The sequence below is a fragment of the Syngnathus scovelli genome, chromosome 6 (assembly GCF_024217435.2).
Source record: "Syngnathus scovelli strain Florida chromosome 6, RoL_Ssco_1.2, whole genome shotgun sequence".
NCBI lineage: Eukaryota > Metazoa > Chordata > Actinopteri > Syngnathiformes > Syngnathidae > Syngnathus > Syngnathus scovelli.
Window position 1 is genome coordinate 17,203,888 of NC_090852.1, and position 20,946 is coordinate 17,224,833.

Sequence of the window (20,946 nt, forward strand, 5' to 3'; positions counted from 1 at the left end):
AACGCTTGTCTACTCCCTGCTTTGTTGTTTGGATGATTGTTGTTTTTTTTTTTTCTGAACTCTCACTGACATGATGAGAGCCATTTAGCATGTAAAGCTTCCAAAATGGACGCAAGCGGCTGTCGTCTGTGTTTGTATCATAAAGCGTTGCGTCCACTGATGTCATTTTATAAAATATTTATTTATGGTGTGAATGCTGAAGAGTACATATGTTCTCCTCCGGAAATTGCACATTTTCCATTTCTTCCAGTTTTCTCAATTGGGTCAAATATTCAAATTGGACAATGTGAAAATTTCATTTGGGATGTATGCTGACATATCGAACATTCCATCACTTTCTATTTGTCTCCATTTGGATTTATTGTATTGAATTTATCGTTTTAAACCATTCCAAGTCAAAATTTTCAGCTCATTCAGGACTTGGCAACTATTTTTTTACTATTCAAACACTCCCAGAGCTCCCACAATTACAGATTTTGTAATTCTTCCACATTTCAATAAAACTCAAACCATTAGATCGTCAAAACAGATTTTTTCAAATCTCATATTCCCCAAATTTTTAGAAATTCTAGTTTTTCTCTTCAGCATTCACAAGCAATTTCTAGAAAAGTTGCATTTTGTAGTTTTTATTTCCTTCCTCCCAGTCCTGAGCCCTCCTCCATCCCTCATTTCTCCGCGGTTGTCATGGGGACCTCATGCACCCTCACTGTGGAAGCATTCATGAATATTTGCACCCTCACGCTATTTATAACAAAAACAAAAGGAGATTTCTTAAAGATCAACATGTTTATTATTAAAAAGGAGTATTTCTAATTTTTTTCTTTGTTTGTTTGGAGAAAATGAAAGAATAAAGTAGTTTTTACTCTCTGTGCATCTTTGTGTGTTGTCAATATTGACTCTGAAGTGTGGAGCCGCACTGATAACATTTTTTGCAGCAGGCGGATGGAAAAAGGGGGTGCTAAGGATGGAGGGCAGGGGGCTTACGGGAAAATCAGCCTGTAATGGTTTTCCTGTGCCGTTAGCACACAGGCGCTGAACTCATTCATTACGGCACGGGGATGAAATACCGAATGTGACAGCACTTGAGAAATGAAGAAATTGTCTGCATAGGTTTTACACTGGATTGGCTCCAAAATATTCCTTACAATAATAAGTTTGATGCTGCCCAACAGGTCTAAACATGTGATTCATTTTGGGTTTGTGGAATATTAAGTAGCAAAATCTTCCCAACTAAGGGGGCGGCCATTTTGAACATATTTGAAAAAGACACCACTCAGGTTTCAGATAACAACCAATCATGGCTCAGCTTGCAAAAGTCACATGACCAGAAAACAGAGGAATCATTAAAATCATGTCCAAATAATGTACTTATACACTTCTATATTTAATACCAAATGGATGTGCGCCACACAAAATGGCTCCCATTGATAAATGACTGCTATATAGTGGAACATTGGTTTTCATATGCTCTAATTTCAACAATATGTAAATTCTCTCTCTCACACACAGACGCATACCCGAATCACAGTGTGTTCATTTTGTAACATAACAGTGCAAGGTCACGACAACTTCATTCCGCGTAAGAGTCGTCGAGGGTGCCCCTTGTTCAAGCATTAAGGTCGGCCGTAAAAGACTACAACACGAGAATAAAAATCCAAGCAGCTATGACTGATCACTCTTGGGAAAAGGCTCTAAACCAAAAATTGGAACGCAGTCAACCTTTCAAGGAACGATGTAGAAAATAAAGAAAATATGGCTGAATACATTATCTTACAAAAACAGCGCACAATACGATCCAGTCATCGCAGCGGATTCCATGTGTGCAAAAATGTAATGGAATGTTCCTACTTTTCAGAAGGTCCTTGAAGGTAGCAACGTTCCATAGACTGATTCTCCTCGTCTTTTTCATCAAATCCGAAAAATAAGGCAGCCACCTACAGGCAAAAGTGTCTGTCTACATGGTGGTCTCTTCCCATTCCAGTTCAACGTCACCTGTAGACACAAGTGTAGTGAGACATGGATTTTGCAGAACATGTTAATACGCCCAAAAAGTTTATTGTCCAAACTTTTTGAGGCTTTCACTTGCAAAATATGTGACAAACATTGTTTACCTTCCATTGCGTCCAGTGAGTCCAACTTCTCCAGAGCGGAGTAGCTGACAAACGAGATGGACTGACTGTTGCCTTTGTTGTTCAGCAGTTCCAACGTGCTTTGGTGCAAAAAGATGTACTGGGCCTAACACAAGCACACACACATTTCTGAAAATAGCAAGCGGCACTAGCAAAACATGCTGATCAGGCCAAGTTGTCGCACATATGCAGCCGAAAGGGACAATAGGTAACGCGTACCCAATCCATCTTCTCACTATGCGGTTTGCACAACACCCGATATTTTATTAGATGCTCGTGGGATGCAATACAAGAGTTGTACAAAAAAAAAAAAAAAAAACTTGGTTTGGATTGAGGCATCACATAGAAATGAATGCTACGGAGAATTATATCTGGTAATGAGCAACAAATGTGAATCCCACAATGTATATATATAATAAAAAAAAAAAAACATGAGCTGTGATAATAACAACAGAAGAGCACACACAAGTGATCCATAAGTAATGAGCGAGCCGGGTGATTTTAGGATAGCGCCATGTTATCATCAGGATGGGGGAATCCTGCTCACCATACACGTTTAATCCACTGCCAGATCATCTTAGTACAAAAAAGAAAAAGAGAATTTTCTCATAATGCCTCACAGGGAAGGAGATCACAAGGGGAACATGATGAGTAAAGTAGGCCAACTACAGACACGTTTGCTGATGCTGAAAAGCCAGCCAACATAATTTAAGATTATTTTTCAGAGTGTCACTTTTCTGCCTCTTGTTCATTTCAATGTTATTTGCTTACCAGATTCTGCACCATGCACATCCTCTCGCTGCGCAGCTCAGCCACCAGGCCGTAAACGTCCACAAAGTCGTGATCTCTGATGTGTTGAATCAGATGGTCCAGAGCGATGAACACGCCCGTTCGGCCAACGCCGGCACTGAGGCGACACACAATGACGACGTTTTATTTGTTGGATTTGCTCACTCTCATTTTAATGGCTGGGTGGAAAGAGACCAGTTAATTGAAATGAAAACGCGTACCTGCAGTGGACCGCTATGGTGGTGTTTTCGTGCCGGTGGCCTCGGACCGCCCGGACGAACTCGATGAGGGTGCCGCAGCATTCCGGGACCCCGTGCTCGGGCCACGACGTGTAGTTGAAGTGGCGGACTAAAATGTAGTGTCCGTGCTGCAGGGTGAAAACATATTTAGGATGTTTCCCTCGTGTCTGTTCTTTTATTTTAATTTGGATGCTTGGTTTGTACTTGACTGCCTGCAGCTAGGTCAGCATTGCAAATTTGAATCTGTTCCATGAAAATACCTTTTCCACTTTAAGCGTTCTGACTGTCCAATCAGGAAGGATTTCTTCGGATACTTTTGAAATAAGGATGTCACCGAATACTGACATGGGCTTGTTGTCCTCTGGCCAGTATTTGTGACAGCGAATCTAAAACGGGACATAAAATGTGTTAAAATGGAGAAAGATTTGTGATCTGCGGAGTGTAATATTGACGCACTCGGCCTTTTTCATGACACCGCGTGAGCATGGCGATGGCGCAGGTGCCCGTTTCCCAGATCATCTTCCAAAAGTCAGCCACTGTGTTGGGTAGAGGACCCTGGGTGGCGATGAACTCATTTGGACACAGATAGCCCTTTGGCGCAAAAAAAAAAAATTATGCTAACGGAAAAAAAATGGCTGCATTGTTAGGTTCTCATCGATTGATACTCACTGAGACAAAACTGGCGTTGATGTAGTCCGAGCCTGCAGTTCCCGGTTCTGACAGCAGTTTCACTCGATTGTTATTATCTGGATACATTTTCATTTTCAACAACTGGAAATTATTGTTCGTACATTTTTTTTTTTCTAATCAACTGAAGACTTCCTGTATATATATACTTTTATATACTACATTTTTTGTTTCTGTACTCACAGGGCTTTATATTGGGAAACCGGTTCTTGGATTTGTTCCAAGGCAAATCTGCGTCCGTCGTGGCCAGGTCCTGAAGTAGTTTGGGTAGCTCCTGATAAGGAAAAAAAAGGGAGTGCAAAGAGTCCAATTTCATAAATAAACAAAAATCAAATAGATTTAACGTCCACCTACGGAAAATTCCTCCTGGAATTTGGCATTGTCGTTGTTGCATAGATCCTCAACGTGCTGGAGGAAAGACTTCTTGTTGACAGGCCTTGAGAAAAATTCAAGTGAGGGACAAACCTTAGTAACTGGAATTAATTTTTCCGCATGATTTTCTATCACACATGAAAACTAAATAGCCACAACATTAGATAACCTTCACAATCTGTATCATATTTATGAAAGCGTGTGTGTGAGAGTAACACTTCCGTTCGGAGAGCAGCACGAAACGTTGTGTTGGGATGCCGCAGCCACTGTCAGCATATTATTCATACACATTTATACATTATTTATGCAGGGCGACTTACTTGAGCGATTTCCTGTAGCTGAGAAGTCTAGATGAAAATAGATGGAGCAGAAAAAAGGAAAAAAAAAAAAAAGCTTAATCACAACTGCGTCAGAGCTATTTCTGCACAGAAAATCCTCATTACAAGAATTTATTTTTGTCTGCTTAAGTAAAGGCGCTTTATTCATTAACAGTTGGAGACGGCAAAAAAATAAATAAAATAATTAATATATTATATAATAATAATAAAAATCCAGGAGAAACACTTACTGGATGACGTATATTTCCTTCCGTCTGAAGAAGAAGGACGAATACCTGGTGGGTGGTAAAAAGTGCTGAGTGTCGGAAGCTGACTACACAAATTTCGATAATAAAGGCGCCTCAAAACTTCATTGTGCAACGTACATAATGTCTTTTTTAACCTGTCTGACTCAAAACTGTTTTCTTAGCATATTATAAAAAGCAATAAATCATTTAAAGGGATTTTTCAGTGCTTGATGTATAAATATTTCGATGCAGACACTTGCACAATGTTGGATTTCATCTGCCCACCGTTTGACTTTTTCTTGCTTCAGCTCCAAGTCGGCCACAGCAATCAGCTGATCCAGTTTACACTTGGTCTCGATGATCTCCGCTTCTCGGGGGGAATACGTTCCGCCCTCCTTCTTACGCTGGTGGATCCTGGCGAATGACGAAATAATACAATCTGATTGATTCTGCAAAATCAACCGGGTTCTCTTCTTATTTGCATTTTTGATCATACATGATTACAGTAATCCTCTTTGGTGAGAAATTCTAGAACATTTACCAACAGAATCTGCAGGAAGAAAGGATTATGCTAAATCTGTCATTCAAAACATTTGACTTTTACAATTTGTCCTTGCTTCAGTATGAGTAGTATATCTCATTTTATTGTTTGTCTGGTCTTCTGCTGATATACTTCAGGAACATTAAATACAATAAAACCTACCTCTACTATTCATGAATTGTCCTTGTATTTTTTTTTTTTGGTCAGCCTGAGTGCTTTGATTAGTTCTTAAGTGTTTTGTGGATTATTCAACAAAAGTCTTTCCATTTCCTTACTTGACGGACACACAGATGATGACAATCAGCAGCATTGCCAAGAAGAAGGAGAGGAGCACACCCAAGATGATCTGCTCGTCTCTGCTCAGCAGCCCATAAGCTACAGGGAGAGAAAAGGAGTGTCAAGCATTCATTTTGGATCTATTCATTTTTTTCTTGTGTATTCACAGGTGCATCTCGATACATTAGAATTATTTATTAAATCGTGATGAAATGACATTGATGATGATGTGTGTGAGAGCCAGCAAGGCAATTGCTGAGGTGCTGGCTCTCGATGACATCAGCATTTTTCTGTCCTCTGATTGGCTACGGCAAAAGCCAAGTTAGAAATCAATTAGCAATATTCCAATATATTGAAATGCACCCGTATTGTGTTTGTACCTGCAGTTTTAATATGCTCAGAGTATTGGGAGTCAGTGAATTGTCCGATGATGTTGGTTGCTCTGAATTTGAACCTGTTGAATACACACAAATTAGTTTTGATTTATTAAAAAAAACACATGATGGAACACTCACACATAGACAGTGTTGGCCTTCAGAGGTCCGTTACACAACGGGTCCGTGTGGTTCTCCTGCATACACTCGTCGCGCTCTCCTATCACATACGTCTCCGCAATGGTGCGATTGCGTCGGAGGCTTTCGGGTACCCCGCGAGTGTCCCCCGGACACGGCGGGTTGGGGAAGCCCCGGTCCGTCACGTACGGGCCGGGGTGTTTGAAAAAGGCGTTCCTCCAGGTCGTAAGGTTTGCGGCATCCTTCACTGTGACATGATAGAATGGGAAGCATGAATATATTTTTTTTCGTGCTTTTGTCAAAGTCCAACATACTCCAAGTGACATTTATGAAGACTGTACCTCCTGACTCAGCCACGATGACCTGAATTTTTGCAATTGGCCCGTTGTCGTCACTATAGAAACACGCCGGCATGCGGATGGTGATACTCTTGTGGGTAACCATGGCAACCCCTCTGTGGCCGAGCGCTGCCTGGGGTCTTTGAGCGGGCTTGGCCGGTGCTGCAAAACATTAAACTAAAAAATCAGCATTATTGAGTCACACAAACACGCACAACCACTGAAGTAGTATTTCCCAATTTTTAAGTCAAGGTACCCATTTTGCATTTAAATTTTCTTACAGCAAACCACAAAACAAAGATATGACGAAAAAGTATTGATTCTGAAAAAATGATGATCATGTCTAAATTCCTATCAACATTTACAAATCAAAATGTTTTTTTGTGTCCTATCATTTTTACACAAACATGCCAAGGACGGGATGTGCTTCGAACCGTGACAGAAAGCGTGCTCTTCCTCAAGGCGCACCCAGATGGGAATTCAATTTAGAAGTGTCAGAAGTAGACAGGCTCGGGCAAGCATGCCTCGGCGATAAGTGGGAATCGCCGTACCTTTGATTCCTGTTGTTATCTGGACGCGCGGGCTGGGTGGACTGCGACCGGCGCCGTTCTTTGCGGAAATCTACAAACAAACACATTGGATGAGCGAGAACGTCATGTGCAAAGACCAATTATGGGTTTAAGTTTAACAAGGGTGCTGAAATTAGTTAAACAGTGAAGAATAGAAGCTCCGCCCCCTCACCTGAATACTGTAGTCGTGACCGCCTTTCAGACCGTCGATGACGGCAGTCAGCATGTCGTCGTCATTTTGAGTGGTATTCAGGCTGACGTTTCTCACCAGGAGCTCTTTCTCGTAGACGTACACAAAGTAGGACGTGATTCTTCCGTTGGGTTCTTCCGGCGGCGTGAAGGTCACCTTGACCCGGTTTACTTCATCCGGGATGATGGAGACTACCACGTTCTTTGGGGGGTCTTTAGGCTCTGCAGACACAAATGCTTTTATTGTCTCTGTACAGTACCTGTGTCAGCAATAAGCAAACTTCAGTCATTTTTTGCATAATATGTATTTTATTGGGACTTAATTACATCTTTCGGGATTAGAGATTAGCTTCTGGAGGATAAACAGTAACTATTTTTGGAATATATTTTTTCCATGCTTAGTTTTTCTTGGCTATGTTATTATGTTAAAGTATATTTCAGATGATCTTCCATTAAATCTTACAGAATGCATTAGGGATTAGAACATTTTTATATTTCTAAGGCCTAAGTAATCCTTGGCTATGGATTTATGCCGTTTTTTTTCCTTATTTTTTTTTAATTTATAGTACTATTTCCGTCATTTTTTCTCCCAAATGGTCTGCTGCCTTCTGTGAAATATATTTCTCATTTATCATACAATTGATTAGCGCTGAATATTTTGGCCACACACTTTAAAAAATGCAAATAATCAATGCTGTATAAAGTCCAAATAAATCATTTGATATGGTAGAATCTGCAGTAGGCTGCAAAAACTTTTCAGCAATCGTTTTTTTTCCTCTCTTCACAACTTTCCCCACTCACCTTCTTCTAGCGTTTGAAACACAAAGGGCCCAATGGCCTTCCCGTCCTCGGCGGCGTTCTCTACGGGGCCGGTGAAGGCGGTGACCATCACGGAATAAAGCGAGAACGCCGTCAGGTTAGTTACAACCACCGTCGTCAACTCCCCTGGCGCTCGGATGATGGAGTAATTCAAACCGGGTCCGCCCACCTAACAGTGCATGAGTTGGAAATTTCAGTAAACTGTGAACTTTATCGGCGTTTACTGACTGCGAGAGAAATCACCTGCACGAGATAGGACGTCGGTCCGGAAATAATATCCGGAGGGTCCCAGTCAATACGGAAGCTGCCGGAGGTAGGTAGTATTCTGATATCACGGGGAGGGGCATCTGGGTCTGACAGATAGACACACACATCATTATATAAACACTCCCCCCCCCCCCCCCCCCTCCTTTCGCCATTGCTGCTTAACTCATTAATTCCATTCCCGCAGGAACTTCTAATTTCAAAGATTAAAGAGAAGCATTACAGCTGATTACCGTTGCGTTGCATCAACGCAGAAATGTTGGGAATAATGAAAACAACGGTTGAGTGCGTGGTTCGATGGACGCTTTGGCTGTATTAGCCTTAATGTAAATACAAGTAATTAATTTGGTCGAGCTATACCAATTAAGGGAATCTATCCATTTTCTACTAGATACTGTCTGTTCTCATTAAGAATGCGGGTGATCTAGAGCCTATCCCAGCTGACTTGAAGAATGAGGGAGGCTAGTTTGTAATTATTCTTACTGCCTGCAAGGGTTTGCACATAAATCCACTCTGTATATTCTCCAACTCCAGCATTGGTCACCGCTGCCACTTTGAAACGGTAGTGTTGATATTTCGCCAGAGGATGGAGCGTGAAACCCGGGGCCGCTTCCGAAGCGTTGACCAACACGGTGACACTCGATTCCAAGCAATCCGAGGCCGGTTCTTCGGCGGGGATTAGGCCGTCGGGTTGGCATTTTGTGTCAAGTAACTCTGTGACCAGGCGGTATTCTTTGAGTAGGCCCGGGATAGAAAGTGGAGGAGCCCATTCCAGTGTCACGTTGACGGCCGTGACTTGAGAGACGGCGAGGAAGCGAGGGGCAGATGGAGCTAAACAGAAAGACCAGGATTAAGGATTAACACCCACTCTTTTGAGTTTTCAATTCACCGAAGGATTACATTACCTGACTCGGAAAGCGTAGAAGCAGTGCAGTTAATTGGCTCTCCGGATCCCGCTGAGTTGACGGCGGCCACACTGAGTATGTACTCCCGGTCCGGCGGCAGTCCGGTCACCGTGTATTCTGCTGCGTTGACCTGGTACGAGTCCAAGTCCATTACAATCTCATAAAAAAGGATCTGCCCGTTGGGGTTGAGCGGAGGATCCCATAATAACTGAATGGAATCCCAGCTGACTCCTGAACACGACAGGTTCCCCACAGCTTCTGACACTGCAGACACAAAAAAGCAGATATGTTGAGCTTCTAATATTAGCTCGAGTAATGATTCATCTTTGTCTCCCAAAAGAGGGGAGGTTCGGTTATATTATTCAGACTAAAACAAGCGGGGAATTGTATTAGTACAGAACATTATAGATTTCTAGATAAGCAAATACACAGAATATTTTAGCTCTTACTGAACCTAACATATCAAACATTAGTTAAGCTAGTGTTAAAATAGAATAGATCTTTATTGTCATTGTCTCACTTGTACAACGAAATTTAAAAGTGCCAGCTGATCAGTGCATAAAATAAAATAAATAAATAGAATAAAAAGATTAAAAAAGTAAAAAAAATTATTTGGTTCGTGAGTGATGGAGCAGGAGTTGGATTGGCTGGATATTTCGGAGAGAGCATCTGGGGATGAGTCTTGTTCTCATTTTGTATACTGTGTGCGTTTGATTCATTTGGTTAAATAAATAACCGAAAGTGTAACTCCGGCGCTTCTCGTGCACATGCATTACCAGTACTGCTATTTTTTCCTCACATCACTCAGGCGACGGCTAATAGCAAGTATTATTTTCTTTTTCTTTTTTTCATTTTCCACTCAGTACAGTCATTTTGAAAAAACGAACAAAAAATTATTGTTAAAGAAAAAGGGAAGAGCATAAAATTGTTGCATTGACATCGTGAGGTGTGTTTTTGCAGATATTTTCCATAAATGTGACTATTCTTGTCTTTTCTTACCCGACTCGTTGGTGGTGAAGGTCACCGGGCTGCTAAACTGGTTGCCATGGCCTACTCGCGTGTAACTGTAAACACTGATCTCGTAGGACCTATGGGGCCTGAAGCCGGAGATGTACTCAGTGGTTGATGGACCGGATGAATTCTGTAATAGTGCACACACACGTTAGTCACCCGATCCTGATTACTTGCTGATGATATCTTATTGTTTGCGCACGTGCGGGTGAATATAATGTTAACTTCCAGTGGCATCTGGAGTGTGAAATTAGAGCCACTAATCCATGCAACACGTGTGTCTTTTTCCCGAGTGCACTTCCATGTTTTCGTTATTACGGAGAGGGCTTCCGGCGTGTGAAATTGACGCTACCCGGTGTGTGACGGTGTGTGTGATGAGTTCTCGGATCCGGAAGCCGTACTGCAGGACCACTCCGTTGGGTTCCAGAGGAGGCTCCCAGCTCAACCACACCGACACGGCCGTGTGGTTGAAGATGGTCAAGTTGCGGGGAGGGGACACGGGACCTGAAACACAAAAATTTATAAAGTAATCAATCATTTTTCAGAAATCTACTTTTTTGAGTCATATTAAAAAACTAAATAATGATTCAATTCCCCTTTTTTCAACACTAATGAAGGACACACACGCTCACTTACCTCCCTCATCAGTGTGTAGCATTAATACGAGCGCTGGCCCTGAGCCTTTCCGCGTCGCCGCGGTGATGCTTAGGTTATAAGCCGTGTACGGCTGTAGATTGGTAAGCGTGAAGGAGCTCTCGGGCGTCTGCATGATGTTTGATCCCCCCGGGCCAAACAGCGTGACGATGTACTCGGTGATCTCCCCGTTGGCCTCCAGGGGACGCTGCCACGCCACGGCGATGGAAGATGACGACAAGTTCGCCGCCGAGACCAGCAATGGGGCGGAACTGGGGACTGAGGGCAAAAACAGGTATGTCACAAAAGCATGAACAATGATTGTGTCTTTGGACTAACCGTCATCATCCGTCCTCAGGTACATAGTGCTGGTGTGGTTATGGGCGGGGCCAGCACCGGTCGCCGGGGTAACGGTCAACACGTAAGGGAAATACTTCCGAAGTTTAGTGAAGAGGAAGACGTTGTCGGTGGTGGTGCGCGTGATGGTTTTGTTGACCACGGGAGGGTGGTTGGGTAACACGGGGATGACGCCGGCCTCCTGCAAGGTGAGGATGTAATGGGGGCGGCCGTTGGGCTCCAGGGGAGGGTCCCAGCTCACGATGATGGCGGTGGAGCTGAAGATTTGAGCGGTCAGGTTGTGGACCGAGTCGGACGGCACTGAAGGGAAGACGAGTGGGATCGTGTTACATTCCAGTTTTATTGAGTGACAGTTTTTTTTTGTACATTAAAAGGGACATATTGAAAATTGAATATTTAATAGCGTGTATAAAAATAGTTAGGATGCTGTTCAGAATTTTGCTAAATTGTGACACCATTATTCTAATTTACTTTTTCTTTTTTTCCGACCCATTGTGACCTCGTTTGAAGACCCAGATATCAAATGCAAAGCCTGATAATGTTATTATAATACCTGGGAATTCTAAATATGTCTCCTTTAATGTGAAGGAGTCAGTCATCATTTGTCACATTAGAGCAGAAGTGTTGCACTTAGCAGGCAACAATAGAAACATCTGGAAATGTGTGATAGAGAACAAAAGAGTGGCGTTTAGAAGGGAAATTTGCCTTAAGGGGAAAAACAAAGCTTGCGAAGGCAATACTCATCCTGCATGTTAAACCTGAGAAGAATGGGAAGGGTAAATGGAATAAGATCAATGAGGGAGGGGATTGAGGTAGGCCACGTATGTGTGGAGTCAGTGCCTAGGGGGGGAGCGAACCCCCCCGCTGGGCTTGGCTGAGTGGTAGAGACAAGGCGGCGTGGTGGTCCGCTGCTCGGCCGAGAGTGGAGCGGCTAGATCACAGGCAGAGATACACAGTCAGTAACCAGGCGTCATCATTTCAGGAGCATTTTTTTTTTTTTTTTTTTTGCCACGACATGCCTGCTGGATTGAGGCTAAAACACTGGAAGCCATCTGCACTCTTTTTCATAAAATCACATAAAAACAAAGCCTCTTCACAGCAGGGTTCAAGTGAATATGCGTGCGGGAGAATGCCCGTACCCATGGCAACGGCGGCACGAGGGCAGCGTGCGAAATCCCGCTCACGAGACCTGTCAGCCTTTCGTCTAACATCAAGCGCTTTTTTTTGCACTCTCGCTTTGTTCTTTTCCCCTTCTAATCCCACTTAACTTTCATCCTGCTAAGTGAAAGGAAATACAAACTGGTTGTCCTCGGGACACAAAAAAAAAAAAAAGACAGTTTGCTAGACGGGGAGTTATCTCCTTTCACAGAGCAGCCTGAGCTGAGTTTTTATGTCATTTTTTGGGGGGAAGGTGGAAGGAGAGTGTTGAAAAAAGTGTGCAGACGTGGCCTCCGGTGAAACTACGACTAATTTATATGCTCATCGTGAGACAGAATTCAAAAGCCGTAAGGAGAAAGATAATGCGCCGTGTTGATGAAGACTATTTTTTTTTTCCTCTTAAATCAGCTCTTACAAGACTGTGTATTCCTTATGTTGCGTATCTCGGTGTTGATGTGTACGGGACTGACCGTCCTCCGGTAGGAGCAAGGTAAGTGGCTCGCTCCAGACTCCTCCATCCCCAAGTACAGTACTGGAAGTCAGCCATACTGTGTAGTTTGTGCCCCCAATAAGACCAGTTAGAGTCCAGTACAGGAGAGTGTCAGGTGGTAGAGGAACAATCAAATCTGAAACCGGAACTTCCTGTAACAGGACAACCTGACATGAGTGGTGGGATTTTTTTTGACACATGGTAAACTTAAAACTTTTTCCTGCGTCTCACCTGCTTGGCCACAGTATTGTTCTGAGTGTAGTAAATTGTATAATGAACGATAACGATCCCATTTGGTTCCGTGGGTGGGTACCATAGCAAGGTTACAGAGGAGGTAGTGATGTTTGCAAAATTCACATTCCGGGGTGGTTCAAGGGGTTCTGAAGGACAAATGCTGATCAGAGACTACAAATGTATTAACTGCATTCTCGTTCATCTGTTACCTGCGTCAGAGATAATGTAGGCCCTCATCGCTCCGTCTCCCAGCCTGGTCCAGCTGGAGACGGATACATTGTAGAGACTCTCAAGGTCCAAGTTAATAATCACCGACGTCTCAGTCGCATTCTGTAGCAGATCCATTGTCTCGTTCCTGGAAAAGACGTTTGCTAAACACTTTTGTAGTTTCATCGTTGGACAATGCACAGAAACTCACCACACTCTCACAACGTAATAGAGTATCTCCGAATTGGCTTCGAGGGGCGGTTGCCAGGACAACTCAACCTCAGAGTTGGATAACTTCCTGGCGTGGAGGAATCGAGGAGGCGTGTCTGGAGCTGTGATGTGGGAGAGAAACTGTCCAGTCATGTAACAACAATACAATCAAGAGAGAAACTGTGGCACTGGACACTTGAGGGTCTTCTGGTGCTAGGATTAAAAAAAAATGGTTAATTGTCGCCGACCTGTTGGGGGAAGAAAAAGCACATGGAAGGAAAAGACGCAGAGAAGAAATAAAGGAATTAAGACTCTCTACTTGACCCCTCCCCAGCAGTCCATCTGTCCATCTCACCATCCTCCAGCGTAGTGATGTTGAGCGGCTCCGTGCTGAAGTTCCCCGGCCCGGCCCGAGTGTGCGCCTGCACCGTGACGCGATAGCGCGCGAACTTCTTCAAGTGGGTCAGGTGCAGGAAGTTGATAGGGGAGGTGAGGTTGAGGTAGTGGGTGGAATTCCACAACTCCAAGCTGTAGTGGATTATGACGCCATTGGGCACCAACGGAGGCAACCAGGTCACGTTCACCTCGTTTGGACTGAGTGACTCGTAAGCGAGGCTGTATGGAGGACTGCCCGGCACTGGAAATAAAACAAAAGATTCTGTAAGGACTGATTCTAATAGGACTTTGTTGAATTTTCCATAAACCCACCATCCTCCCCAGACAACACAAGTAAATAGTCCGAAGTTTGGTTGCCATGGCCGAAACGTGTGAAGGCCATCACAGAGACGTTGTAGTAGGTGAAGGGCCTCAGGTGCGTCAGAGTGACTTTGTTGATGGAGGTGTTCACTGAATTGGAAAACGACCGGTTCTCGTAGAGGATGGTGTACTGTTGGATCACCCCGTTGGCTTTCTCCGGGGCGGACCAAGTCAAGGTGGCTGTTGAGGAGCTGGTGTCCACCACCGTGAGGTTTACTGGAGGGGAATCCGGTTCTGAGGGGAAAAATGATAGCTCATATAAGAACCCGCTGCCATATTGAGAGACCAATATTTATTGTTATTTTATATTTTAACATTAGAGGAAACAAAAACTAAGAAAATGAAGGTAGTAAAATGGAAACAAACCATTTAAAAAAAAAAAAAGAAAATGCTTTTTTAAAACAAAACGAAAACGAACTGACACTAACTCTTATTTTCATTTTTATGAATTTTGGGGTTTACATTTCTTTCAGTATTTCTGTATACCCGCACTAAAGAGGGAAACAGTCATTTAACAATTATAGTTCAATTTGTTTTAGCATTCCATTTTTTTTAAAAATCTTGAATGGGACAAATACAACACACATACCGTCTTCTAATGTGAGAACCAAGATGCCATCTTCCTGGGATAGCAAGCTCTCGCCCACAGCCGTCGACGCCGCAACGTGAAGCAAATAACCAGTATACTTCTCCAAATCTACAAAGGATATATTTCCAAATCTTACCGTGACACCCGTGTCGAACTGTGTTGCCGCGGGGTGAGCACGCTACCTGTTATCAGTATGCTGGTTGAGTTTGTAACCCACTTCAGACGCTGATCAGTGTTCAGCGCTAGACCGTAGACGGTGTAATGCGTGATTCGTCCATTGGGGTTGAGTGGCGCCGCCCAGCTGACAAATATGGAGGTGGAGCTGATGTTTTGGTAGGAAAGTTCCAATACTGAGCTGGGGACTACAAGACACCAATCATATTATCGTCATGTAAATCTTAATACAATTACGGCAACTGACCTTGCTCTCGGGTCTTCTCGGTGATGTCAGCGGCCGGCCCTTCGCCTATTATAGTGGAAGCGGCGACCCTAAACGTGTACTCGGTGAAAGGTTCAAGGTCGGACACCAGGTAGTAGAGCTCGTCCGTCGACAGGTCCATCATCTCCTCTCGTACGCTTACACCTGCACAGATAAATAAAAATGATTTAGGCTATTGTCTGGTTTTATTTGTTGTTAACAATGCAGAATTTATTTCATGCTTCTTGTGAGCAATTTTATTAGCAGTAGTAGCGGCTGCACCTGAACTTCCGGAAGCCACGGCGTGTGCTGTGATAGACCCCTGACGAGTGGACAAGCGTAAGGTGCCCGGGGTGTTAGTGAGGCGGGATGACTCGGCGGTCACGTCGGCATCTGGCGTCCTCAGCCAGGGTGGAAGCGTAACAGGCGGCACGGGCGTAGCAGAAAAAGCTAGAGTGGGAGGCTGAAATGACCGGTAAGTGTCGCTGGATGTCTCTGTGACCATGAGGGTGACGGAGGGGTTCAAATTCTGGTCGGTTTGAGCATCTGTGTTTTGCTCAGCACTTCTGAGATGAGTGAAGCTGAGGGAGGTGATGTCGGTAGACTGCGTGGGGTCAATATGAGCAGCGGTGGAGGTCTGACCCAGCTCAACGTTCCTCCTACGCCGCCCTGGACCGCCATTTTGATCGGGGCTGGGTGACTCGTCTTCATAGGAACCGGTTGTGTTGGCATTCTGTGGAGAGGAAGTTTACAGATAGACAAGTCACAAAAAGTGGTGTCCATTTTTTTTTCCAGTATTAGATTTTTTCCCATAAAGCCAAATCCACCCCAATTTTTTGTTGGCAGGTTTTGCAGCCATTAGTAATTTACCAGCTCTCCTACGAGGGTGATATCCTGTAACAGCGTGTCGTTCAGCAGGACCTGCAATCTGTAATGAGTGATTGGACCGTTGGGCTGGGCCGGAGTTCTCCAGTTCACACGGACTGAAACGGCATCTTCTGCAAAAGCCACCAGGTCCTGGACAGCGCTGGGGGCTGCACCACCAATACAACAAGGCGACCGTCAAATATGAGCATTTTTTTTTTTTTTGAGAACAAAGTCAACAAAGGTTGACATATATCGACATACACAAACGTCGTCACCTTCAGCCGACGTCCTCACATCATTCCGAGCCACCGGACCAACTTCTCCGGCCGCTTTGGCCCCCACCGCCACCGAGTACTTTGTGTACGGAGCTAAGCCGGTTAAGGAGAATCGCATGTCCGCTGTGCTGTTCTCGTATAAGTATCCTACGAGCAAAAGACACAGTCAAATTATATTTCACAAATGTGGATTCATGGAGAGTCAATATGCACTGACCCGTAGGCCCGTATAGGAAGACGACATAGGTGAATTTCCCAGTGATGATATTGGGAGAGTTCCAGGCGAGGGATATGGATCGAGACGTCACGTTCAATACGGAGAGGTTTTGTGGAGCATCTTCTGGGGCTGGAGTGCAAAAACACAAACCAAAAAAAAAATCATATAGTAGGAAAATAAAACAAGACAGGGCATTCAATCAGAATTGAGCATTTGGACTTGTCGTGTAAATTGACCCTATAAAAACTTTTTTTTTTTTTTTTTTTTTCTCCCCGCCCTACCTGACTCTGGCATGCGGACCATGGTGGAGGCGATCTGTCCCTCCCCGTCAGATGTGAAAGCAGACACTTCGAAAAGATAAGCGGTGTAAGGCCGAAGCTGATCCACCCCTACGGAGATGGGCACGCTCCAAGCGGCCGCGGAGGGAACGGCCCCGAGCGTGTAGGGCGGAGACACCGCCGTCATTTCCAAGGGGCTGACGGTCGCTCGAGACAGAATTTCCGCAGCATCCTAAACACAGGCACAAACGGGGCTGGGATTAACCAAATGATTAAATTTGACTTAATTGATCCCAAATTTATGATATCTTCACTCCAAATGTTTGTCCATCAACGTATAATAACAGGCAGAACAATTTGAGTATTTACAGTAGTCGTATATTGAAGCTGCTCAACTTTTTTCATTTTTCACAAGCTTAATAAAGGTTGGAAAAGACTGATCTAAAAATAAGCAGGTTCATTTTAAAGGGCGCACATTGCAGTGAGGCAGCGCTCCCATCATGATGTCCTCGGCGTTGACTTCCAGGTTGCGCACCGTCTGGCCCGTGCGAGCGTGCTTGGCCTTGACGGAAAACTTTGTAATGAGGCCGTTGATGCGATGTGGCAGGAACCACTTGACCAGCACAGAGGTGTGATTTTGAGCAAAGGCGGTCAGGTTGGTCACCAGTCCTGGAGCTACAGTCAACACACACAAACACACGATTGTACTCGTATCATACGTCCATTTTTTAAATGGAGAATTGTGTGTGTGTGTGTGTGCTTACGGGACTCATTGGTCTTTGTGTAGACAGGTTTACTGAATGGTCCCATGCCACCAGGAGAAGAGGCTGCCACCTAAAGACAAACATTTGGATGGGACTGTAACAAATAATTGGTTATGGGGGCAACTAAGTGGGCATATGAAGTTTTTTTTTTTTGGTAGCTCGTATACAAATAGCTAGGTCTCTGGAGTTTGTGCTTGACCAAGTAAATATTTTTCCATGTAACAGGCCGCAGTTGTAAATGAGAACTTGTTCGTAATTGTTTGCCTGGGTAAATAAAGGTTAAATAAAAAAAATAAAAACTGTTACACAACATATGACCTGGAGGCTCTGCTGGGTGAAGAGCCAGAGCCACTTTCAAGTCAAGAATTTTTGATTCTTATAATATTTTTGAAGAAACAGACAGTCATTAAAAAAGTTGTGTACTGAAAGAAATGGATGATGGGTATCTTTTAACAACTCCAATGTGGTAAAATGACACGCACACACGCAAATAATCACAGAGTGTGCCACGAAGGCTTTTACATGTCATTTGTATAAGGGTCAGTGTGGGTTAATGAATTCTCTAAACTAATAAGCACTGTGACATTCATTCACTCAAAACAGACTGTGAAAGGAGCTCCGGCTGATCCATAGCTCTGTTTACCTGATTAATAATGCAATCGGGATCAAATACCGACATTGAGCCCGATGGAGCGACTGAGTGTGAGATAGATGTTGAACACATTCCAGATAGACTTCAAAACAAACTTGTGTGGCCATTCACTAAACTGCATTTAGCACTTTCAAGGTTTAGTGCTTTACTCAAAGGCACCGGGAAATAACAAGACTTTCATTTTGAAAATGAAGTATGTCTCCTGATAAAATGTTGTGACGAGAAGGCCACAAATTTGATTCCTTGATGGGCAGCAGGAAACGCTAACACACAGGATGACTAACAACGACAAGTCTTGCATAGCGACCACTGGTACCTGAATGTGATACGTGGAACCCGAGGTAAAGTCGGTGAGCAGAGTCTCCGGGACATCCAGGTACCTGGTTACTTGTGTGAAGACAGGATCCGGGTAGGGACACACTTCCTTGTATCTAGGAAGTATTAATAAGATATTTCAATTTTTATTTTCTGAACAAAGGTGCATTGCTAAATAGATGATACCTGATGATATATCCGTCAATATCACTTGTATCAGGTGGCATGGTCCAGGAGAGAAGAATCCCGTTGGATCCTACAGGATGCCCCTTTAGTCCTGAAGGTGCACCAGGAACTACAGAGGAAAATTTTGTTACTATTCAGAAAATACAGGTCAAATAAAGTATTATAAAAAAAGGTACATTGTAAATGTATAACCACGTGCGTATTAGTGACTGAAAATGAAGTTTTCATACCCTTTTATCTTAAGCTGTCATGTAATTTCCATTTTATTTCTGGAGCACTTGAGAACTCAAAAGGACAGCATTATGAAAAGCAAAGGAATAAGTATGCGTGGGACGGCGTTCGCGTTGCCGTGGATCTGAGGCTTCACTTAAAAGTGACATTTAAGACACTCGGTGCTGAGTCGTTCATCACGTAGTTCAAACACATTGAGCTTAAGTTAACAAAGGAATTTAGCAGTGGGTGTCACTCACACACCGGCACATTCTTTTTCTTTAATGTGATGATGACAGAAAAAAAAAATTACAAATTGTTCAGTGATACTGAAATGCTACCTTGACTTAGCAATAGAAATATATTGCGGTTTTTTGTATTATAAAAAGTACACAAATGGAGGATTGACATGGCTCACCGCTCTCATTGGTATTGATCATTCGGCTGACTCCCGGGCTGATGATGGTTGAAGATGTTGCGGACACGGTGGTTGCGTATTGTGTGGAGGAACTCACACCTTCAACATCAGCCTGAGGTAAACAAAGAAACAACAAATCACACATTGACAAGACTCCAACAATATGGAAAAGAGGTTTTTACGATTATCATTTTCATCGGAATTCATTTTTAATTTAAATGATGGCTTATCTTTCCTCAAGGCGAACGAACGCTTTACGATGCTGATTAGACTTATCGCGGCCAAATAAAGACGAGTATAAAATATAGTATAAGATGGTTTATTTTCTGTTTTATGTGGGGGAAAGCAACACGTAATTTGTCAGAACATGAGAGGGGAGGGGAGTGACAATAAGGCATAAAAGCAGAAATAATAGGCTGCGGTGGAAAAATGTGTCAGGGAAAACAACGGCTTGTCAAGCAAAGTGAATGCCTCCGAGGGAAAAGCACTCTCTCAAAAGTGCAGACAAAGACAATAATTGATTCTAAAAAAGATTGGAACAAATTGCCAAACAGACCTATGGACGCCGTCATTTAATATTTGCCACTTAACTATTATTTGCACAACATTACGTACCTACCTATACACTCCATAAATTCTGCTGGTTAATTAGATGCTGCAAGAGAGGCAATTATTTCTTATAATTGATGTGAATGGAATAGACAAGAATAGAACGCAATCATTTTGCAGCTGCATCTCGTGTTCTTCCAATTCCAAAGTATTGTATAGAAAGGGAAAAACATTTGCATTGTGCATGATTTACTAAGTGTTTTTGATATTGAATTAGCTTTAAGTGACTCTTGTGTGGAGAAAGAGCAAGCTTGAGAGCAAGAGAGAAAAAAGTGGATTAAAAAATGTAAAATAATATGGCTTACCTGTGAGTGGTTGAGAGCGATGCAAAGTGTGAGCAGCAGGATGCGATGAAAGAAGGCCATGATGAAAAGCCCAATTAAAGGTTTAGTTGAGTCACTCTACTGCATCCGGAGTCAGTTCAATTAATCCAGGCGGCCGAAGAATGCCTACAGGCCGCTCTGTGCCATGACTGAACCTGGCAGATTTAGTCATGGGGGAACTATCCAGCGCTCCAGTTTTGGCGTTCAGGACGGAAGACAGTGAATGCTTTCATTATCTGCTGGAGGAGATAAAACATTCAGGGTTGAGCTCATGAAGCCGACTCAATAAGTCATGAGATCCATTACTCAGCTGTATGTGTGTGTGTTGGGTAGAGTTACATTTTGGGGAGTTATGGGACACCTGGTCGTTGGAAGGAACCAGGAAGGGGTGGAGCTTGGTTGAAAGTGGGGGGGCGCAAACATTTCTGCATGACATGTTAAGATAATGCTTAATTATTATTTGTTCGATAATAGAGTTGCTTGTTCGAATAACCATCTTGGATTTATTGAATCGCCCATTGTTGTGAACGTGTGAATGATGGTGTACTCCCCAATGTACCTGAAGATATCCATCT

At 43.4% G+C, this 20,946-nt stretch overlaps 1 protein-coding gene across 1 annotated transcript; it reads right to left on the reverse strand.

Annotated features, from left to right (window-relative positions):
* Nucleotides 1–36: 36 nt before the first annotated feature.
* On the reverse strand, nt 37–20,413 carry ptprq (protein tyrosine phosphatase receptor type Q). Its single transcript, XM_068651097.1, has 46 exons — nt 20,354–20,413; nt 19,440–19,551; nt 18,812–18,920; nt 18,627–18,741; nt 17,659–17,728; nt 17,370–17,569; nt 16,898–17,126; nt 16,617–16,745; nt 16,400–16,546; nt 16,128–16,291; nt 15,540–15,990; nt 15,261–15,422; nt 15,022–15,201; nt 14,840–14,947; nt 14,203–14,484; nt 13,850–14,131; nt 13,496–13,616; nt 13,287–13,432; nt 13,075–13,223; nt 12,824–12,995; nt 11,178–11,495; nt 10,842–11,117; nt 10,558–10,709; nt 10,194–10,335; nt 9,195–9,458; nt 8,773–9,120; nt 8,269–8,378; nt 8,008–8,194; nt 7,190–7,428; nt 7,000–7,069; nt 6,452–6,610; nt 6,114–6,357; nt 5,979–6,052; nt 5,598–5,697; nt 5,067–5,195; nt 4,785–4,829; nt 4,537–4,563; nt 4,199–4,280; nt 4,028–4,118; nt 3,827–3,903; nt 3,614–3,748; nt 3,418–3,543; nt 3,140–3,285; nt 2,901–3,036; nt 2,112–2,235; nt 37–1,992 (listed from the first exon to the last, which is right to left on the reverse strand). Exons 1-46 carry the CDS (start codon nt 20,411–20,413, stop codon nt 1,955–1,957), a joined length of 7,227 nt encoding a protein of 2,408 aa, XP_068507198.1. The 3' UTR covers nt 37–1,954.
* Nucleotides 20,414–20,946: the final 533 nt, after the last annotated feature.

Bases quoted from the DNA above. Each gene is read 5' to 3' on its own strand.
- ptprq (XM_068651097.1), bottom strand. From the start codon at position 20,413: ATGGCCTTCTTTCATCGCATCCTGCTGCTCACACTTTGCATCGCTCTC. The intron at 15,423-15,539 runs GTGCAGCCGCTA...TTATCTGTGCAG, and splicing joins CGTGGCTTCCGGAAGTTCAG to GTGTAAGCGTACGAGAGGAG. The intron at 10,710-10,841 runs GTAAGTGAGCGT...TTTGTGTTTCAG, and splicing joins GCTACACACTGATGAGGGAG to GTCCCGTGTCCCCTCCCCGC.